Genomic DNA, 22,899 nt, shown 5'->3' with positions numbered 1-22,899 from the left:
AAATCTTATTTTCTTAGGCTGCTACTATGCACCCCAGACTAGAAACATGTTCCTATTATGAAATGCATTAAGGGAGAAAAATCCTTGTTGCAACTTTTTGTACATCACCCATCATTCTTGTATTTGCTCTCTTCTTAGCATAAACACTTCTAAATATGGGAGTGCCTATTGCTCAGGGCTGAATCCCATTGCAAAACATGTTCTTATTATGAAAAATGTATGAATTCACCTGTGGATGTTTGAAGTTGATGCTTTGAGCCCTCATCATTTGTTGCTTCCTAATGTTGAAAGGCCCAAGGCTTAGCATAGTTGGTAGCCAAATGTAAATACATTTAGAACAGAGTTCAAACATAAATCCTCAACATCAGCTCTTACCACTCCAGCCACAAAATCTGCATGTAACCTTAAATACTGGCTTTGTACCACCATTGGAACATCCTTTTAAAGTATCATTGAAAGGCAGCATGCCATCTTCCCCAGGGACAACATTTTTACTACTGAAGCTATCACTTTCTGAGCTCCTTCTTTGTGTCTAGTACAACTCAAATAGTGAATGGAACGTGGCTTTTAGAGTAAGGCAGAAGAGTGGCCATTTGTTCCCAAAGTAATTGCACTTTTTTGAAGCTTGGTTCCCTCATTTCTAAATACTGGGGGTAAAATGTTATCTGTTGTGGAGTTAGATGTGCTACCTTTGTGTTATGAGGTCCTTGTTATGTGTTCTATAGTGCTAATATGGTTTGGCTCTGTGTCCCCACCCAAATCTCACTTTGAATTGTGATAATCCCCATGTGTCAAGGGTGGGGCCAGGTGGAGATAATTGAATGGTGGGGGCAGTTTCCCTCATACTGTTCTCTTATGGTAGTGAATAAGTCTCACAAGTTACGCTGGTTTTATAAAGAGGAGTTCCCCTGGACACGCTCTCTCTCCTGCCGCCATGTGAGAAGTCCTTTTGCTCTTCCTTTATCTTCCACCATAGTTGTGAGGCCTCCCCAGCCCTGTGGAACTGTGAGTCCATTAAACTTCTTTTCATTACACATTACCCAGTCTCATGTATGTCTTTATTAGCAGTATGAGAACAGACTAATACAAGTGCTTTTATGAGAATAAAATTAAGTCCTATGTGAAAACTCTAAGTTCAATGCCTCACCTATAATAATTATGCAATTATTTAAATTTTCTTTCCTTTTTTCCCTTTTTCCTGTTGGAAGATTATTTGTATAATATTTTTCAAATTGTTTTTGGTACCTCATCTTTGGAGGTGGCTTTCAGTGACATTTTCATGCCTTATAATCTCACAGGACTGTCTCTCCTGGTGTAATATTATTTTCCTTCTTTCTCCATTTTTGTTCAGCATGAGCTCAACTTAGTTCTTCCTTCTTTGCCTGTTGAGAGGCAATGAGGGCTGACTGCTTGACAGTGGGGTGCTGAGGATAGGATGGTTTTTGCAGTGGGATTCAGCCCTGAGCAATAGGCACTCCCATATTTAGAAGTGTTTATGCTAAGAAGAGAGCAAATGCAAGAATGGTGAATGATGTATAAAAAGTTGTGGCAAGGATTTTTCTCCCTTAATGCATTGCATATTCCCTTTATTGTATTAATTATATGAAAAATTCAAAAGCATATTTTATTGACTAGAATCCCAGTTTATTTGTGGTTCATAGAATGTATTGTATTACCTTACGGTCAATGGCAGATACTGTATCTATTATGATACTATAAAGTTATGCGACTGAGCCACAATTTCATCACTTTACAGTCTCCAGTAAACTCAAAGATTAGAAATCCAAGCAAGTCATGTGGAAGTTTTTTTTTCTTCTTTTATACTGGTGAAGTCAGTTGAATTTGCAAGTGCTTCACTGTATTCATCTGAAATTTCTGCATATTTGGGGTTTATTCATTAAATCATCAAAAATTAAGTGAAATAGCTTTCTATCATTTTTTCTATGGTCAATTATTTCATTTCAATCATGTATTGAATTCCTAATTGGAAGCAAAACTAAAAAAGCAATGAAAACAATTTTGTGGTGAGGGAGCACACACTACTATTTAAGAACTCAGTTCATGGGCCTGATTCTTTCTCTTGGGACTGAGGAAATGGTTTGGCTATAAAATTCCCATTAGCCAAAAATAAGCACAATTGCCTCCAGGATTCATGGTAGGTACAGCCTTGAAGAGTAATAAAAGCCTGTTTTAAATGAAGTCTTAAGGATACTGTTTAAGCCCTAGAATGGATAGTCAGATTTTATGTTTATCCCTTTTGATTATACTTCCATATGTTTCTGGAGAACAGTGTCTGAAAAGTGGTTCATTAAAAAAATTGTATTGGGCTGGGGTAATTTGGGGCTTATTGACCAAGTCCAGGGGAGCAGGGGTGCCCTATCAGGTGGCCTGGAAGCAGCAGAGCATGGCAGACCTGTCTGCTCTGTTTCCTTGTGCCATGTGGCATGAAATGACTTCAAAGACTCCCAGTTTGGTTTAATTTAAAGAAATATGACTGTTTGTGTGCTTATTAAAAAAATAGTTGCGAATAAACCAGTAGTTAGGGAACCAAAATAGATTTTGAAAGGAAAAGGCACTCTACTGAAAGTTCACTTATCTGAATAGCTCCAAGAAAGCTTTCCTGTTTCTGGAAGAGGAGTTGAATGGGACCACATACCCAAGAGACAACAGGAGATCCAGTGAATGTCACCCTTTCTATGTTCTGTTTTTGTAGTTTGTAGGAATAGCTGTATGTTGGTGCCTACTATTTTTTACCAATGAAATTAAACATTTATCAAGTCCTTCCCACAAACAAAGGGACTTGGAATTCACATTGTGCATGGAGAAAGAACACAGGAGCATACCCTGAGTGGAGAAGTTTCATGGAAGGCTTCCTAGAGACTATGATTTTAAGCTGAGTCTTGAAAAAGGATGAGTTAGGCAAGGAAGGAAAGTTTGGGTGACCTAGGTTTCCTTGTGGGGTAATGGAGAAGGAGAAAATGGATGAGATTCAGGCTTTTCAATAAGGGACCAGCATGTGCAAAATCGCAGGTTGAGATCTTCTGGCCATGTTTTGGAGAATTCTAAGTACAGCTTCTCTGCAATGGAGGTAGTACAAGTTTGGGAACAGCAGAATAGAGGATGAAGAGGTGAGTTGAGGCCAGGACCGGGATATCTTTGATGTTTACAGTAAAGGTTCATGGTTTTCAATCCTGGCTACATGTTAGATTCCTCTTCCACTTCCTACGTTTGGAAACTCTGATCCAATTTGTCTAGAATAAAAGGGCTAGGGGTGGGTGCCTGGTCTATACCTCAGCCAGTCTGTGCACCGTTCATCATTGTGAATGACATGAGCAGGCCAGAAAGAGCACACGGTGACAGCCGTGTAGGAGGATGGCTTAAGAAAGGTCCCTACAACAGCCAGGAGAAACAGTCAGTGAGCCTGTTGCAATAGTCCAGGCAGGCGAGAAATAACCAGCAGCTTAGCTGAGGCTGGAGTAGAGAGGTTGGAGAGGTAACTGGGAGAGAGCATCTAGAAGGTGTGGGAGGGCATTGAAGAAGGAAAGCCTGGTCAGCCCTCCACAAAGACGCTCCAGACAATAACGACTGAGTGTCTTTTGCTTGGGCCCTTAGAAGGCAGCTGTAGCGCAAGAGAGTAAAGTTTTAGTGGAGGGACGGTGGGGTCAGAAGCCAGATTGCCTTAGTTGAGGAACTTGAACATGCATTCAGAAGCTTGTGAGTTCATTGTGAAGGTAACCCCAGGCAATGACATGGAGTTCTAGGGATGAAGGGAAAGAACTGGAAAGGTAGGTTGGAGGCATGTTGTGAAGGCTTTGGGTACCAGGGGGCAAGTTATTCATAATGGTAAGATCCAGTTCTTTGCCATTTGACTGATGTTAATGTGAAAAATGAGAGGATTAAGACTAAATGGGAGAAACTAGGCACAGCTAAGGCTCATTAGAAGGCCAATGCCATTTTTTATGGTCCTGATGATTTTTAACAGCTATTTTAACAACAGAATGATGAAAATGTGTGGTATTCTTTCTCCCTTGGGATAATGTGGCCACTGAAAAAGGTCAGAACTAATAGGAAAAATGAGTTTTATTGCTTAACTGTGGATTCAATTAATTTGTGCTCTTCCTGTTTTCATTGCCCTGTTTTCTCAGTTGGCTAAGCCAAGCTTCTCTACAAGAATATGAATGTTAGGACAAATACTCTGGAGTTCTTTCCCACCCTGAAAATAATTAACGTAAAAAAGCCAAAATATATACCAAAGAAAAGTGTAGCTGGTTTAGGCTCATTGTTGTATTATTTTAGATGTAAGGAGGAACCATATTGAGCTTTGTGTGATGGTTTAAATCAGGGTTTTTCAGCCTTGGCACAATCAAAATATTGAGCTGGTTAATTCTTGGTGTGTATTGTAGGATGTTTAGCATCATCCCTGGCCTCTACCCATTAGATGCCTATAGCATTCCATATCTTCCAGCTGTGATAACTCAAGATGTCTCCTAATGTTGCCCAAAGTCCCCTGGGTAGGGCTTAGGGTGAAAGGCAAAATCACCCTCACTTGAGAACTGCTGGTTTAAAGATATGGTAGTGATTTTATCAGAAAATTACCACACCTCCCACTGCAGTACTGATGGTTTTATTGAAGCTTATAAAATCTCAAATCCTTTTTGTCACTAGAAGAAAACTAATGAATGTTTATAAATCCCTTGTAGGGAGTTTCTTTTAAATATTTAAAGAAAAAAAAAAGCTACTTTACTGGTTGCTGCATATTTACCTGACCAGTCATCTAATTATTCCAGTCACTTACTCTTTTATTTAATTACTAGATCTGCTATGATTTAATTTTATATGGACAAATCCTAGTTTTATTCCTGGGCCATGAAGTCCTCAAAGCAAAGGATATTATGCTGAATTAGAAAATGCTAAAATAATACTAGCAATTTAGACCTGGATGTAAAAATGTAATTTTCACATGGCACCTGGATTCTAGTGTTAGTTTCATATCTAGTTTCTTCTAATTTGGAGTAAGCCTTTTAGCCTTTTTGTACAAATTTTCTCATCTGTAAAAAGAAGGAGATAAACTATAATATCTGTAAGTTTGCTTCTATTCTAAACGTCAACACTTGAATATATTTATATTATTTCATTGAGTTGTTCCTCCTGCTCCCATAATATACCTCTCAATGCAATTAAACCCATAATGTGTCCCAGAATGTGGTCCATGGTGCTGGTCTACAATAAGTTGTGTACAAAAATGGACAGTAAACAGAAACGTTTAATATAATTTGGTAGTGTATTCTGTGCCTATTACATGTAGTAATAAAAGTTGGGCTTATATTTTGTCTCTTTGAAATTCAGTTTTTTCTAGTAAGCCACTTTTGTTATATTTTATAAAAGTATCAGTCCACACTGGATTAAAAAACAAAAACAAAGGCTGGGCGCGGTGGCTCATGCCTGTAATCCCAGCACTTTGGGAAGCAGAGACAGGCAGATCTCTTGAGGTCAGGAGTTTGAGACCAGCCTGGCCAACATGGTGAAACCCTGTCTCTACTAAAAATACAAAAATTAGCTGGGCGTGGTGGCAGGTGCCTGTAATCCCAGCTACTCAGGAGGCTGAGGCAGGAGAATCACTTGAACCTGGGAGGTGGAGGTTGCAGTAAGCCGAGATCACGCCATCACACTCTAGCCTGGGAGACAAGAGCAAAACTCCATCTCAAAACAAAAAACAAAAAACGAAAACAAAACTGGTTTCTCACTAGAGGGAGTTTGGGAAGCAATGCCTGGATGTATGATGGAAAATTTTGTGTGCATCTCTTTCTACCATGGCCAATAAGAGATAGTATATTCCATCTCTCTGGAATTTAAATAAAAATAGGGCAAGATATTGTCTGTTTACCCTATTAGCGTAAAGTTGGTGGCAAACAGAATTAATTGTAAAGAAATTTATCTAACAGAAAATAAGAAGTCATTTATTTTTGGAGTACATATAAGGTTTTCTTTGATTGTACCTATATCTGAGTCTTCATTTAGCTCGTTAGTTTCATGAATTAAAATAACATGTTTATCTTAGAACATAAACCCAAAGAGCGATGAGAATGTCCTTTCTTTAATTATCTTTTTTTCTGAGAGTCCTTACATATGAAATCCATTCTAATGCTTGATATACTGAAGTCTCCATAAGTAGTTGATTGTAGTGAGGGTAGGTGAAGAAGGAAAAGGTGTGGATTACATATACTAAAGAGATTTTCACAGATGTTTTGGAGTCTATTCAGTCACTCAGATTCATCCATCATTTGAGAAAATCTGTTATATGGACTCAGATGTGATAGAATGACACATAAACAAGGGTGGTTAAGCAATGGAGTGCTTCACAATGTGACCTTCATCCAATTTTCCAGTATTATTGTCCAATCTTTCTTTATGTGGTAAATTACGGTGGAGGAACAAGGCTTCCCACTGACAGTTATTTGAAGCAGAAAACACTGTTGGGTTCCTTGCACTGTGGACCATTTATTCCAATACCTTTTATCCCATAAAGAGTGGAATAATCCAGACAGCCTGGTGCTCCTCCTGGGAGCCCTTTGCATATGACCTGGCATTGCTTGGGAATAGCCTCTTAACCCTGGCCCACATGGATTTTGTAGTACACTTCCTCCTCTAAAACAAAAAAGGCAAGATCTTTGCTTGCACTATTAGCAGCAAAAAATCACCCTTTCTTTCAGTTTTTTTAATTCAGATAATGAAAATATATAACATATTCAGAAACTCCACTGGCAGACTTGGCAGGCGTTTCATATTTACTTGGACTTAACATGAATTGGATTTGGTTCTCTGATTTCCCCGCCTCCATCTCTCGGAACAAGTTATTTATTATCTGAATGAGTCTGTGTTAGTGGATCAGACATTCACATGGCACGTCTCTTGTAAGTGCGTTTGTTCAGTAAGATTTATGCTAGCCCAAATTGTTTTATATTGGTTTTCATTGTTGAAAATTTACTGTATTCATTCTCGATTTGGCGTAAGTATTTGTAGTGTGCTAGGGGTTCCTGTGGTTGAACATTTTATCTCTGTAACACTTCATGCAAAGGAAATTAAAAAATATATAGTGAAAGCATTTCCCTAATGTGTTTCCAATCAGCTGTGTACTTTAGTAATTTCATTTGTAGGAACTACAGAGCAGAGTATTACTGAGCCCTTTTCAATCATTCATAATTCTTTGGGAATTCAGATCATAGTTCCAAGTTTATGAAAACATCTATTGAATTTTTTCTAAGTCCTTTGTTATTCTGCTTGAATGTATTAACAGGGATTTTTTTTTTTTTTTTAACCACAGCATTATCTAAAAGTTCTCCTGGAAGGAGTGAGTCTCTTTTCTGTCTTGGACAAGAAAAACTTGATGTGAATTGAGGTTGATTAGCTTGCCAGAAATCAGTCATTGAAACAGAGAGCCAGGTCCTTTTATTTCTGCATTATCACGTGTGTGTTCCTGCTTCTGTACTTTTTGTATTAAGCAATCCAGACTATGTATTGGTAAATCTCTTTGCCTAGTGGGCTTCTAAGGATACAGTGACTATAGGCATCGCCAAGTGCATCTTCCTAGATCATGTAACCCACAGTGTGGAAGGTTATTTGTAGAAACTGACTCAAGACCTAGGCTGTGATTTCCACACTATTGTTTCTTTGGCCTTTTTCCACAGAGACTCAAGCTAACTGGCTTATTTCTTCTTTTGAGGATCTCTGGCCTTTGACTTCTGTTTCTGCCAATGAATAAACATGTGATAATCCATACTTGGGTAGTTTCAGATTCGCTTAGTCTAATTTACTACCTAAAAGTAATATAAAAAGTAAGTATGAAATCATAGCTCTTAGAATTGGAGGTAAGAGTTGGAAGGTTTTATCTAGTGAAGACAGTAGCTCATCAACAATCTTAGATGGGTATAGAATTTTGCGTTCAAGTCCTATATTTTAATTTTCTGCTTTTATTTTCTATCATGTTTTAAGCTTCACTTTTGATCTTGAGTTAATTTAATCTCATGTAAGATCCCTTTTCATAGCGGTGTTTTTAGCTCTGTTACTCCTCATACATCATTAGGCATAAATCAAGTCACGAGGTTATACATTTTGGCCATGAGAGTTCATCAGTCTATGACTTTGCACTTGATAATATAATCCAGGAGGTTAATCTTCTCAGTAGTCAATGAATTAATGTAAGTGAATGTCAAGTGGATACTTAGAAGGCTTAGTTGTGTTTTGGGGGAAAAATAGCCAAAGAGCATGGTGGTTCCTGTGATCGCTAATCTGGGCTTAGAGAACATAACTTATTTTGCTCCAAAAGGTAAAAGAAACCCATATCCATTCTTGGCCTTTCTTCCTGCTTCTGTGTCTCCTGTCTAGGTTGCACCTATGAAGGAAATACCTATAACAGCTCCTTCAAATGGCAGAGCCCGGCTGAGCCTTGTGTTCTACTCCAGTGCCAGGTAAAGTTCAATTATTTCTCTCTCCAGTAAAAAGGAATCCATAGAGTCCTCTTTAGTCACCCCTTCACACAACATAGAACAAAACCCTAAAAAGGCCAAACAGAAATGAAAAAAACAATGAAAAAGCAACTGTATCCTTGTGTGTACTTACTGTGACATTCACCACAACGAGACAGGTGCAGCATAGATATTGTGTAGAACTTGCTTCCAGAAACACACAGCGGAATTGTCCACCATTGTTAAATTGTGCCTGGGAAAACTCCAGGAAGATGCACATGTCCTTGGGGAAAATTCATGTCTTCCTGTGAAGTCATCTTTGAGCAAAACATGAATTCCTCTTAGCAGAAAGGGGGTATTGTTAAAGGATGTATGTTTCCCTTCTTTGATTTAGAAAGATTTTGAACTGGATCCAATCTGTAAACTATTACATTGAAGCAATTAGTATACTGTAACTCGATGATTTCAACCTGACAAATTAAAAAACCACCAATTCAGCAACTAGGGAGCCCACTGTGGCTGATCCTTATTGAACTCTGAAAAGAGCAGTGATTCCACATGGCTCTAACCCCATCAGGTGTTAAACACACCAAGATAAACTAAAGCAGAAATGAAAAGCCTAAATTTTCAAACTCCTCCTTTAAAAAAACAAGCAAGCAAAAACTTTTTATAAATAATCTGTCACAAATTATGCTCATCTAATTTTGACAAAACTTAAAAATTCTTCTTTGTAGAAAAGGCGCTGTTAAATCATTTTATCCCTAACCCCATTTCGTTGTCCAAGGATATGCTTTTGCATGTAAAGGAAATTGAAAGGTTAGTATAATAATGGATATTTCTCTTCACTCTTATCTTAAGCATAGTGACATTTAGTTTACTGAAATCTAAATTTTAGGTAGTTATGTTCCTATTATATGCCATGACAGGTATGCTCATTCGTAAGACCTTCAGCTATTTATTCAGTTAAATATTCAGCTTATTTATATAGGAAATCTGTTGTTTGTTAAAATAAGTAGTAGGTAAACACATATAAATAATACATTATTAAGTCAACAAATATTTGCTGGATTTTTATTCCAGGTTGCAGGTTCAATCAGTGTCATACTGCAAAGAGATGAGAGAAATAAGTTTCCATAACATCAAAATCCCACATTTGTTTCAAAATTTATACCACTTCACCAATGCCCTGCCTCTTGACCAGCAAAATTTCTACTCTTTGGTAGAGCACTAAGAAAACCAAAGCCATGGTTACAGTGCTAAACAAGACAATCACATATCCTCTGGAGTCTAGCATAGTATTCCTATGTAACAGTCAGAGGTTTTGAAGATCCTTAAGTTGCATGGACCAGCCATGGGTGAATTTTGCTGCCTTTGGATGAAGACTTTGTTTAAATTAAGTGGAAGCTATTATATGGGAGGGACTATTTTGTTGACTGAATAACACATTAAGCCATTATCCATTGTTAACCCTGAAACTCCAATTGCCTAGCATCTCTGGTCAGTAGGGCCCAGAAAGAGTGATGCAGGAATCTCTAATTACTGTTGAAAGAGATCTTGAAGTCCAGCAGCCTTGGAAGTCAGGAGATGCTGACCTGTAAAATGAGGAAGAGAAAGTGGGTGTTACCTATCCAAGAGGAAGTTTGCCTTTCATTTTTTCCTCCTTTCTAAAACCTTGCCTGTACCCTGCTAGCCAGGATAATATTTTATTCAATATGCAGAAAAGCAACCTGCGGTGAAGGGACCTACCAAAGGCTGCTCCTTTGCTCAGCTGGGACCTTCCCTTTCCTGACTTGCTTCCTTCTTTAGGTATGAGACCTCATCTTGGAATGCAGGAAATTACCATTTATTGGCACCTGTCAGGGAAGTCTTCTTGCTTCTCTGCAGAATGACACAATGGCAACCTCTCTTTGCATGCTCTTCTTTTCTCAGGGCACAAAATCAGTAGCAGAGGATACAGTGTAGGGCAGTAGGTGAAATATGGATTCTGCCACTCACATAACTTGCTACTTAACCTCACTGTACCTATAAAACAGAAGTAGTTTTAACTACCTATAAAACAGAAATAGTACTCTCTTCAGGGATAGTTGTAAGCAGAAAGCCAAACTGTTAAAAATGCTTCTGGTAGAGTGCCTGCATGGACTGGATGCAACAAGGTCTCAGACAGATGACAGGAAGTCTAATGATCTGGCCTAGTTCCATTTGAATTGAATTCTACCTGTTTCTTATATCTTCCTACCAAGGGAGCTCTGATGGTGAGAAATTTACCTTTATTTTCCTGCTTTTAATTTCTTATGGGAAGAGGAAAATTTGAAGATCATGGACAGGAAATTCATGCTGGGAACTAACCTGAATCCTCCATCTGGATTGCAGATACTAAAGAAAAATCGATTTGGGGCCATGCATAGCTTTTTGCATTGCTTCAGTTATGTAACTAAAGCATGGATCTTTTTGTGATGTTATATATTGCTAGTACTTTAGTTGTTTTTTTCTTTCCCATGTGATTTAAGCCATAACCAATTCTCCAGTGAGTGGAAACCTCAGGCCTGACACGATATGAAAATATTTAGGATGTAGCCCTCCTTGTTGGGTTGAGATGATGTGGTAGCAGACACGATGTAAAAAAAATGACCTAGTTGTTAATTTGTTATATTTGTTTTCATCCTGTGCCACCCATCCCATCACAGACAACAACAAAAACCAAACCGAAAATGAAACACAAATCCATTTACAAAATGGGTAGAGAATCTGGAGAAAGCCCTTCAAAGGCCAACTCTGAAAATTAATTCTAAAAATATTTCAGTTGAAATTAAGGTGATATTAGAGTCCCAATATCAATTTGCAAATGACTCACTTAATGGTTTTTTTTTTTTTTTTTTTTTTTTTTTTTTTTTTGAGACAGAGTCTCACTCTGTCGTCCAGGCTGGAGTGCAGTGGCGCAGTCTCGGCTCACTGCGAGCTCCGCCTCCTGGGTTCACACCATTCTCCTGCCTCAGCCTCCTGAGTAGCTGGGACTACAGGCGCCTGCCACCACGCCCGGCTAATTTTTTGTATTTTTAGTAGAGACGGGGTTTCACCGTGTTAGCCAGGATCTCCTGGTTAGCCAGCCTCGATCTCCTGACCTCGTGATCCGCCCACCTCAGCCTCCCAAAGTGCTGGGATTACAGGCGTGAGCCACTGCGCCCGGCCACTTGATTTTATTATTAAGCCCTAAAGTCCCTATTTTGACATATATAATGTGAACTTAAAAATAGTTTTGTCCAATCCCTTCCTTTGATGCTTGAGGAAAACTGAGACCCAGGCTCTGTGTGAGGCAGAGTGACAGTTCTAAGATTGCAGAGCTGGCCTAGTTATTTCTAGAAGGTTGGTAAGGATTTAGGATCTCCAGGTGCTAGTCTGGGTTAAGATGCTTATACGCTGTGCCTCACCATTAATGGCTTGACGTGAATAACAATGATAGAAAGTACAGGAAGTGTGGAAAACCTAAAACAATTGTGAATGAGCAGCTAGATTCTGTTGGGTACTTACTGACAGCAAGAAGGTCTTAAAAACTAGATTTAAAAGGAAGCAAGAAATTAGGGCCAAAGAGAAAGTAAAGACAGGAGAAAATAAGAGGTGACAGATTTGCACTGAGTTCTACAGCATTGATTGGAGTGAGCCTGGATCTTACCTCGTTGGTGTCTCATACCTCTCGCCCTGACACCCACCAAGCCTTGTGGTTTTTGTGCTTGAGCACTTCTCCTACTTAGGTCACTTTCCAAAAGTAGTAACTCTGGGGGAATTCTGGGCTGACTTTGCTTGTGGTGTTCTGTGTTTCAGGAGGGCGTTGTCACAGAGTCTGAGGTGCGCTGTGTTGTTCATTGTAAAAACCCTTTGGAGCATCTGGGAATGTGCTGCCCCACATGTCCAGGTAACGTTCTCAGGAAGGGGAGGCTGGAAATCTCTGTGTGTTCTCTCAGGAATGCATGAATATCCCAACCCCTCTTGTTGGAAATTTTCCTCACTTTACATCTGTGTACCTAATGGGTTTAGAGAGAGAGCTCCTTTGCATAGAAATATCCGCTTGGCCGCCTGGGTGTGCCCAGCATGAATGCAATGTGCTGGAGGTCCTGGCATGGGGTTCTCCAGGCTCCGAGGCCTGCTTTCCACTCCACAGGGCCACAGGTAATGCTTATTTTGGAAGAAAAGGCTGTGGCTTTCTCTGGCTTCCAGAAATGTCTTTTTACTGCTTCATATTGCAAAATCCTGGCCAGAGCTCGCCGTGGTGATGAGGTGACCAGATGTTTTCTGAAAACTGAGAGCTGTGTCCCTAAGTGAATTTAGCTTAGGGTTTTGCTGGTCTCAGTTTTCCATGTGGTTCAACAAGGTGGACCCTCTGTCTTTTTTAGAGGGCCCTGCTTCCTAGCTGACAGCAAAAGGATCTTTCCTTTGCAGCGGCTGGAACCTTTCCTTTTACTTTTCTGAACAGGATTACAAAGGCCTCCTGCATCTTTTCCTGCCCTTACATACAAGCCTGGGGCTTTTGAGGTGAGAGATTTTTTTCTGATCTCTTAAGCCACTGGCCAATAGTCTCCAACAGGTGTTCTGCATTTTGGGTTTTTTTTTTTTTTTTTTCCTGAGTGCTTTTCCTCAAGAGTGGTGATACGACTACTGCTTTGCTTTTGAGGTTAATCTCCAAAGGGCCTTCTGTTCTTGGAAACTTCCTGTGAAGTGGCTAAGGTACCACTGGACGCTCTGCAGAGATGAGCTCCTGCTCCATTCTCAGGCACCTGTCACTTTCCTCCATGCAGTCTCAAAGACATGGTCCCTTTCAGAGTTCAGCCTTTTCTCACCCTTGAATGACAAGGATAGCCAGCTTCCACTTACGTCTAATCCTCCTCAGCTCCCTGGGCTGTCTTTATTCAGCCTCTTTTTCACACTGGGATTTCTGTAAAGTTTGTATTGTTCATGAGCTTACATGAAAGCCAAAAACTGGTTGAAAGTAAAATTATTTTATCCATTATCCAGTTGTTTTGTGTCTATCAAGCAGAGACTGCTTGAGTGCTTTTCCCTCTAAATGCATTGAAAGGTTTGTATTGCCTAACCGTATCCTTAAATGCCTACAGGAACTTTATTCAATGAGATCAGTAGTTGTCCAAGCTGCACACCAGAGTCACCTGAAAATCCTTAAAAAAATCGATCTTGATCAAGCTGCATCCCAGACCAATTCCATCAGAATCTCTGAGGAACACTCGGGTCTGAGATCTCCCAGATAATTTCTATACACAGCCAACCCTGACATTGATAACAGAGCATATTTTATACACCACATAGATTTAAAAATATCATAACTCTTAAATATGAGTTCAGTTGTGTTGAGTAGACTGTTGCTTTATTATTATTTTTTTTATTTTTATTTTTTGAGATGGAGTCTTGCTCTGTCGCCCAGGCTGAAGTACAGTGGTGTGATCTCGGCTTACTGCAACCTCTGCCTCCCTGGTTCACGCCGTTCTCCTGCCTCAGCCTCCTGAGTAGCTGGGACTACAGGCGCCCGCCACCATGCCCGGCTAATTTTTTTGTATTTTTAGTAGAGATGGGGTTTCACCATGTTAGTCAGGATGGTCTCGATCTCCTGACCTCATGATCCACCCACCTCAGCCTCCCAAAGTGCTGGGATTACAGGCATGAGCCACTATGCCCGGCCGACTGTTGTTTTATTGACACAGAATCAACTCAGAGCTGCCCTCTCCTCATAACCATGGGATCCGTCATGGACCAACAATAATGAAATGGAACACTTCAAGCCCAAGACCTCTCACCCTGTAGAACATTCTCCTCACTTAGGAGATAGTCATATTTTCAGGCTGCCTTTGAAACTGTGGGTACACAAACAGCAGAGCGATCTGTTTCAGCAGTTGAAGTTACATTTGAGCCATTGCTTCTTCCAGTCTCTTTTTGGTTGAGTTTCTAGGAAGGAAGGGGCTGAACTCCATGACTGCTCATATTACAGAGCTAAGTCCTCACAGCCATCCACTGTTTACACAAGAAGAAATTAGGCCCACCGAGAGTAAGCACCTGCCTGAGGTCCATGAGTGAGTAAGGGCCAAAGGTGGGGTTGGGATCCGGCCCCTCCTCTTTTCTGGCCACCATAGGGCACTACCTCCCATGCCTGCACACACCGCGAGAATTGAGAAGCTTAGGTCCAGGTGTTCTGGGAGGCAAATCTTTAAGAATTGGCATGCCAGTGCCACCCACCAGCCCCCTGACACTTGGGCAGGCTCTGTGTCCTTAGTTACGGGATCATGAATCAATTTCATTCCCTCTCCTTAATTCCAAAGGCCAACTTTTGGGATGCAAATTGGAGGATCCAGAAGGAACTGTATCCACAAGGCATTATCTTTTGTCTTGTGAGGGAGGCTTCAGGCAAATCTAGGGAGGGAGAGTCAAGAGAAGCCTTGGGTATCTTCCTTGGTCACTCAGAAGGACTGGCATTGATCAGGGAATGATATTCTGCGTAATGACAGACACGTAGTCTGTGGTCAGTTTCTTCCCGAAGCAGATTTTAGGGCATTCTTGGTCGACTGCTCCTTCCATTTCATTGGGCTCTTTGCTCAGGAATGGTGGGTTGTGATGGAAACAGTTTGCATAGAATTTTCATTTAAAATTCCCTTAAGTGGTCAAGTGTAGATTGTTGTAGTTAATCTGGCAATCTGTGTGAATATCAGTGGTGCAAACCTGTATGAAAGAATTAAAGCTGCCTTGTTGGAAGTGCACCTTAAAGAGAGATGAGTGGACATCTGCCATAGTAACAGTGCTGAGATACAGCCACTAGGAGGGCCCCACACTTACCAAGCCTTCCGGCATCACTGAGAATACCAAGGAGCTGGTTGATCGCTAACTCTGCATGTCAGTAGCACACAGATCTTATGCCTGGGGCATTTTTTAGACCACAGTTTCACTTGGTAATGCAACTTCAGGCTCAGTAGCACTTGTCTGCGTGTCTTCCATTTAACAAAGGGCTCTGTATCCAGCTTAAGATGAATAAGGTCAGTGGCCAGATCAGGTGGATGTAATGCCCATTCTTCTTTGTTAGTAACCAGCTGCTCCAAGAGCTTGGTGGGTTCTGCAGATGGCTTTAGCTGGCAGGCCTTGAACACTCATTCTCAGGGGTGTGGAGCAGTCTTTCACAAGACCCTGCTTTGGCTAAGTTTTGCCCACTGCTAGCTTTGCTCCCAGCACTGTCTTCCATGGAGAAAGTGACCTCAGTTGTCCTGGTCCAGCACCTTGTGAGGTCAGTCCTGAGGAAAGTAGCTTTGCTGTTAACTCATAGTTATCCCATGGCCTGTGTGATGTGGGGCTCCTGTCTGGTCTGTGCATCATACCATTTATGACCTCTCTTTGGAATCTGGCAGTGTCCTGGGCATCTTTCTGAATAGGGAACACCTCCTGGGTTTTGGTCCTATTATTAGCTCAAACTTGGAGGGGGCTACAGTCCCTTTAACAGAGAGCATGGGGCTGAAAACCCATGTGATACCTCCTGTCCTGCCTCTGCCCTTTCTTGCCTTTGTACCTGGCCCTCTGAACAGTGCAGCAGATGGGTCAGAACTGATTTTGAATTCTAGCTCTGCCACCTGCCAGCTGGGGTGAGTTACTTTCCCCTCTGAGCCATGTTTTCCTTATCTGTGAAAAGAGTGATGAAAGTCCCTACTTTGTAGGATCATTGGGGATGTGGAGTGAGATCGGGGTACCTAGGACGTGGTAGAGACTGTGCCATTCTTAGGTACTCATTGAATGGGGACCCTGGTGTCATCTGCTCTGAGCTCATCGTTGACTTCTCTCCCTTGGCCTTACATCTCTCTCCTCTGGCCCCCCTGGTTTTGGTCCCTCTGGCAGTGGGCAGCATGATCACCATGCAACTCCCGGACCCCATGCATGGCTCTCTATGGTGCACTGCTCCCCCTTGGGCTGACCTGGGTTCCACTGTCTTATTTGTTTTCCAGCATCTTTGGGGTTTCGGGTCCCATGCCCACCGTTTGCCTCCATTTTTTTCTTTTCACTATGCAGCAATCTTGTCCACTGATTGAAGAGGACACTCAGCTGTGTGGAGGTGGGCACTGGATGAACTGTGGATAGAAGGATTGTGTCAGGTTGAACAACAATGGCTGTTGCCCTAATTCTAAACTCTTGTCTGCTTTCCAGGGTGTGTGTTTGAAGGTGTGCAGTATCAAGAAGGGGAGGAATTTCAGCCGGAAGGAAGCAAATGTACCAAGTGTTCCTGCACTGTAAGTCCTGCTGTGGATGTTCCCAGGGTGTCCTTTGGGCAAAGCCTGCTTGTACTCACCAAGAGCACCCCTGGTCTCTACAGCCTCTCCCTCGTCTCCTCTCTGGGGAAAAGTCAGTCCCTCCTGATGTGGAGCCGAGGGAAAAGCTCATCCACCTGGCTCAGCGCTACTGACATTCTGGGCTGGGAAATTCTTCTTCATGGGCCTGTCCTGTGCATTGCAGGGTATTTAGCAAGGTCCCCTGGCTCCACCAACTGGATGCCAGTAAACCCCTCCAGCTATATCACCACCAATGTCTGCAGACCACCCAATGGGCCATGGAGGGCAAACTTGCTCCCGATTGAGGAACTCCGCTCTGAAGCATGAGGAAGAGAGGCTGCCTTTCCTCCACGTGCCTCCTTTTTAGGGGGAAAGCATGGATTTTCTGTTCCTCAGGGGCTGAGGAGCTTCTTGCTGAGGCAGCTGCTTGGTTCTTCGGTGCAGCCAAATAAGAAGCATTGGGGACAAACACAGCTTGCTTCTGTGCATCCTGAGGAGTGAGAACCTGGTTTAAGGGCTGATCATTTACAGGTTGCAGAGTGGATAGGAGGAAATCGCCTGAAATGGTGGGTTCAGGGCAGAGGAGGAATCAGTGAGACAAAGTCACAGGCTTGTCTTTCTAAGCATTGCTGAATTCTAAGCCATATACTAACGATCTCTCCAGCATGCTTAGATATAAAAAAGAACTTGGCACATGCTACAATTGTAAAGGGATCTTTTTAATTAATATATGTTAAATTTAGGGTGAAATCAGTGGTGGTGGTAGTGACAGGGAATCTAGTCTTAACCAGCTGCTCCAAGTTATTTACAGTAGGGAGTTAGTACAACCATCTATTTTTTTAAGCTTTTAATCTGTTATAATAAAGAACATACATTTTCCAAGTCACTTGTGACTCAGTATGCATCTCAGAATATTAAAAGAAAAATACATGGGGAACTCTAGCATCCTAATTTCACCAAAGCAGAATCATATTTGGATCATCATAAATCATAACATTTGTCATTTCTCTACATGTCTTTTCGAAAATCTTTCCTCCTTCCTTCAGCACACATGCACCCAACATAGAGAATACAGATTAGAGGAAATATGACCAAGTGTGATGGCTTTTGTATGGGGGAGAAGGAGGTAAAAAAGGAAGGGAGGGAGGAAGAGAGTATATATGTATATCTCTATATATCTAGATATAAAACATATGTAATATACATAATATACATCGGGTATATAATAATATATAAAAAATACAAAGTAATGTACTCACGAAAATGAGCATGAGCTTGCATATTCCAACTCAACCTCCGTGTTGTTCCTCTCCTGCTAATTGTGACTAAATAGCTTTATTTTTTATTTTTTTATTTTTTGAGACAGAGTCTTGCTCTGTCTCCCAGGCTGGAGTGCAGTGCCACTATGTCAGCTCACTGCAGCCTCTGACTCCCAGGTTCAAGTGATTCTCCTGCCTTAGCCTCCCAAGTAGCTGGGATTACAGGTGTGTGCCACCAGGCCTGGCTAATTTTTGTATTTTTAGTAGAAATGGGGTTCCACCATGTCAGCCAGGCTGGTCTCGAACTCCTGACCTCAAGTGATCTACCCACCTCAGCCTCCCAAAGTGCTGGGATTACAGGTGTGAGCCGCTATGCCTGGCCTAAATAGTTTTATTTTTATGTAAATGATTTATGTAAATAATATTTGTCATTAAATATTACCCATTTCTCAATTTTATTTCTTCCATGCTGTAAACTATAAAGCTTTCTGACAATTTTTAAAAAATAATCTTATGCTTTTGGGAGTAGACTGAGGAAAAACAAGGCATATTTCAATAGGAAATTATAAATGTGCATCTGAATGAATTGCCTTTCCAGGTAAAGGTGTGCCAAGGTCAGGCAGCTGAGCCTCCTTGGAGAGGAAATTTAGAAGGTGGTAAAGAGAATGGAAAGTTCCTACAGCTGTACCAATGACAGCCAGCCAGAGCTATCCAGTGGTGGAACTGGAAATGAGCTTAGAGATGATATGTACAGGGGTCACCAACCAAAATATACTGCAGGCATTCTGATTTCATATGTTTTTAAACACAATGAATGATGAATGAAACACCAAGTTTTTCTGCCTAGTGAGTTCTTGCCAGACCTAGAGTCTATTCCTTTCTCATATCCTTATATTCTAATTTCATATATTCCTGTATTCTGTCTAGTTTTCTGCACTGCCATCCTCAGCACTCAAAGGGCAACTAATGACTTTGATTATGTTCCCGATATCAGCCTTTAGATTAATAGAATAAATGGGAGAGACAATGGAGTTCTTGCTTGAAGGCAGGACATTTGTGTGTCAGCTTGGGTATGGGGAATGTCATAAGAGCAGTTTTTCTTTTATGAACACACACATTTGAGGTATAAGCTTTTTTGTAGCTTGTTGGTAAAATAATCTGGTTTTTAATATTCTTTCATGTTTGCTATCTTTTGATGGAGTACACTAAAAAAAAAAAAGTAATGTCTTGGCAGCAAATGGCCCTCTCTTGAGAATGGTAACTGTGGAGATGTTCACTTTAGAATGGAATATTCCAAATGCATGGCCTGGAGGCATGGAGTTTAGGAGGCATGGAGTTTGCCAGTGTTGCCCAGGCAGCCTGCTTGGAAGCTTTGGCATGTGAGGTGTGTGCAGGTGTGAGGTGCCATCTTGCATGAGAGGGCAAAGCTGGAGAAGGGCTTTAGACAGGACCTGTGCAAGGCCAAATGCCCCACTGAGGAGGCTACCAGAGGGGTGTTCATAATGTTAGGCTGCAGCTTCCCCTGTACAAATGAAGACTGCATATAATAACCTGTTGTGCTTTGGTAAAAATAGAAAGATGTATATATAGAGAAATATAAACATATTATGCATTTGAGCATGTATATAATATTTATGTGACTATATATTTGTATATCTCTATATCTATAATTGCATGTATCTATATACACATATATAAAAATATATAAAAACATGCCTATAAATACAAATGCAAACATACACATTTCTCAGATACTTCTCAACACATTTCTAACATACACATGTTTAAGATTGGATGCCCCAGAAACAGACCCTAAGATAAGTATATATGTGTAAGTAGTTTATTTGGGAGATGCAGAAGGCTCTGGCAGAAGAGTGTGGAGGGGAGACAAGGATAAAGAAGCAGCCAGTTGAGGGAATGTCACCAAGTGCTATGGTCTGAATGTCCCCCAAAATTCATGGGTTGAAACTTATTCGCCATTATGGTGGCATTAAGAGGTAGATTATTTAGGAGGTGATTAAGCCACGAAGTCTCTGCTCTCATGAATGGCCAAGTGTCCTTATATAAGGGCTTGAGGGAGGAAGTTCATCTCTCTTGCCCTTCTGTCACTCCCGCCATGTAAGGACACAGTGTTCCTCTCCTTTGGAGATTGCAGCAACAAGGCGCCATCTTGGAAGCAGAGACAGCAAGCCCTCACAGACACCAAACCAGCCAGCACCTTGATCTTGGACTTCCCGGCATTCAGAACTGTGAGAAAAAAATTCCTCTTCTTTATAAGTTACCCAGTCTCAGATATTTTGTTATAATAGTACAAATAGACTTTGACACCATGTGAGCTACCATTGTGTGTGACCAGAGCTTAGACTTGCTGGGGAAAGTCTGGAAGCCAGTGTAAAATTCATACCTCAGAATGTTTTCACTGAAGGAGTGAGAGAACTGAAATATCTACACACCAACTCCAACCAGGGTTTGGTTGAGGACTGCTCCCTGGAGATCTTGATTGGGTAGCATTTCCAGCCTGCCCCTCAAGTGGCAAAGTGGTCTTTAGCAGCAAGAGAAGAAACACAAAAACAGATACTTCTCAACTTACGGTGGAGTCATGCTCTGATAAATGCATTGTAAGTTGAAGATATCTTAAGTTAAAAATGCATTTAACACACCTAACCTACTGAACACCGTAGCTTAGCCTAGCCTGTCTTCAGCATGCTCAGAACATTTATATTAGCATATGGTTGGACAAAATCATCTAACACAAAGCCTATTTTATAATAAAGTATTGAATAGCTCATTAAACTTCTTGAAAACTATACTTAAAGTGGAAAGCAGAATGGTTGTATGAGTACTAAAAAGTACATATTCTACTGAATGCGTATCGTTTAAGTCAAAATATCATCACGGACTAACTGTACTGGCAGTTAGAAGTGTGGGCATGTGCACACACCCAAGTGGTAAGGGTGAGAGGATGTGGGTAGGGCAGCGACAGAGTCAGCTACAACATATATATGTGTGCATATGTGTCCATATATATGCATGTAAACATCTGTACATTCATATATTTGTGAATATGTATACGTATATGTGCATAAGCATATGCATACACGCACATGCATACACACGTTTGGAATACTAAACCATTAGCTTTTTCCCAAGCCTATTACTCTGTTTTGCCTCCAGTCCTTTGCTCATGCTGCTACCCTGTCTGTAATTCCTTTCTTCTGCTTGTTTACCTGGTGAATGCTTGATCTTTCCAAGTCTGTTATCGCCACCCCCTGCAACTGCCTGAGAACCTGATTCCCCCAAGGAGAAGCAACTGTTTTCTCTTTTGTATTCCTGAGGCTCCATGGCTCTCATTTGCTGTAGCTTCCCTGCCATCTTTCCCTCCCTCCTCCTCTGTGCTTAGCACCACTGGCAGGCGCTCAGCAATGTTGGCACCCTTCTTCTTTCCTATTGCTGTCTTTTGATGTAGTACATTAAGAAAGAGTAATGTTTCCTCTTCCATCCTGAGACTTCTGCCCTTCCAAGCTGGCTAGCCTATTCTCGTCTGGGACAGTAAATCTGGTCAGATATCCCCTTATCACTAGCTTACTGTTTGCCTTGGGGGCACACCCTAGGGAGTTGTGTGTGTGTGTGAAGCATCCCTCGGGGGTATTATCCAGCTCCAATGGATGAACTGCAAACTCTTCATGGTGTTCCCACTGGCAAGTGGCTTGTATACGCCATGTGGCTTGCATTTGAGGTCCAACGCACTTAGTTACACTCTCTGAATTTGTGAAAATCTGTGTACTGATGTTTTTGTGATGTGGTGATAGAGGCAGACCACCAGGAAGACACTCGTCTTATTGAGATGGATTCCTAAGATAACGAAACAAATGCCTCACACATGATTGTACATCTTGGTTTCAGCTGGTCCATCTCTATGGCATTCCAGACAGTTGAGAACACGATAACGTTTGAGGATTATCTGGAGAGGATTTCACAACCTTTTGCTCTTATCCATTCCAGAAGCAGACCTAACATTTTTAGGTGTGACTATCGTCGTGACTCACTCAGAAAACGCGGTGCTTTCTTATCATTTGTTAAACTGCATCATCCCTGTTTACCCATTATAGAAATAAAAGAGCCAAGAGAATCACTTCTTCAGAGTCCCGATATTCATCAGTGGAGTGACAGCTTGAGTTCCGTTAGCTGTTCCATATAGTGCTCTGAGTCATACCAGAGTGCATTCTTTATGAGATGTGTTCAGTGCTAATAAGCACTATATTCATGTTTAAATGGAAAGAGGATTCTTTCCTAACACCGAAGCAAAGAATAGTTTATAAAGTATACTGAGTGTTGGTTAAAGCACACCTTGGCTTCCTACCTGCTTAACTGTATGGCAAACAGCTTTGTGTGCCTTTGTTCAGTCAACTTTTCAGGAAACAGGATGGTGGCAGTTGGCACAGACATTTCTGTAAAACCTGTCTTCAATGTTGTGAGACTAAAGACCAAGGTGCCAATGAGAGATGTTTGTGTTCTTTTTACCAAACTATTTTAAGAACCCTAGGGGTTCAGTGTTCCTGGAAATTGCTTATGGGAGGGAGTATAGCCCACAGAGTGGTAGGATGCTTTTAAAAGAGCAGCAAGTCCTCTGTCTGTAAAACCAGCCAAATTAACCGGCCAAGATCAATTACTTTTGCTGACAAAGGCGTATTAAGTTCAGAGGATTTTTACCAATAAACATGGGTTGTTAATGGGCTGTCTGTGATGAAGGAGCTGTGCTTTATTGGCTCTTAGAAGCCCTGAAGTCCATAAACACCTTTGCTCTCACTTACACTTTAGATATTGCAAAGTGCTGTCTCCCAGGGAAAATGAAACTCCAAGGAAGGGTATTTGAAGAAAGCA

General features: G+C 41.2%; 1 protein-coding gene across 2 annotated transcripts in view; it reads left to right on the top strand.

The window, feature by feature from the left end:
• BMPER (BMP binding endothelial regulator) overlaps positions 1 to 22,899 on the top strand; it is a 243,224-nt gene that overhangs the window by 53,225 nt on the left and 167,100 nt on the right. For both annotated transcript variants that reach the window (XM_054496801.2, XM_063667397.1), the window contains exons 4-6: positions 8,383 to 8,465; positions 12,279 to 12,369; positions 16,638 to 16,720. In XM_054496801.2, coding sequence (XP_054352776.1) covers positions 8,383 to 8,465; positions 12,279 to 12,369; positions 16,638 to 16,720 — 257 coding nt within the window. The remainder of the gene's footprint in view (positions 1 to 8,382; positions 8,466 to 12,278; positions 12,370 to 16,637; positions 16,721 to 22,899) is intronic.

The sequence above is a fragment of the Pongo pygmaeus genome, chromosome 6, assembly GCF_028885625.2.
Source record: "Pongo pygmaeus isolate AG05252 chromosome 6, NHGRI_mPonPyg2-v2.0_pri, whole genome shotgun sequence".
Taxonomy (NCBI): domain Eukaryota; kingdom Metazoa; phylum Chordata; class Mammalia; order Primates; family Hominidae; genus Pongo; species Pongo pygmaeus.
The sequence above is the reverse complement of the archived record's forward strand: the minus strand, read 5'-3'. Positions and strand labels throughout refer to the sequence as shown.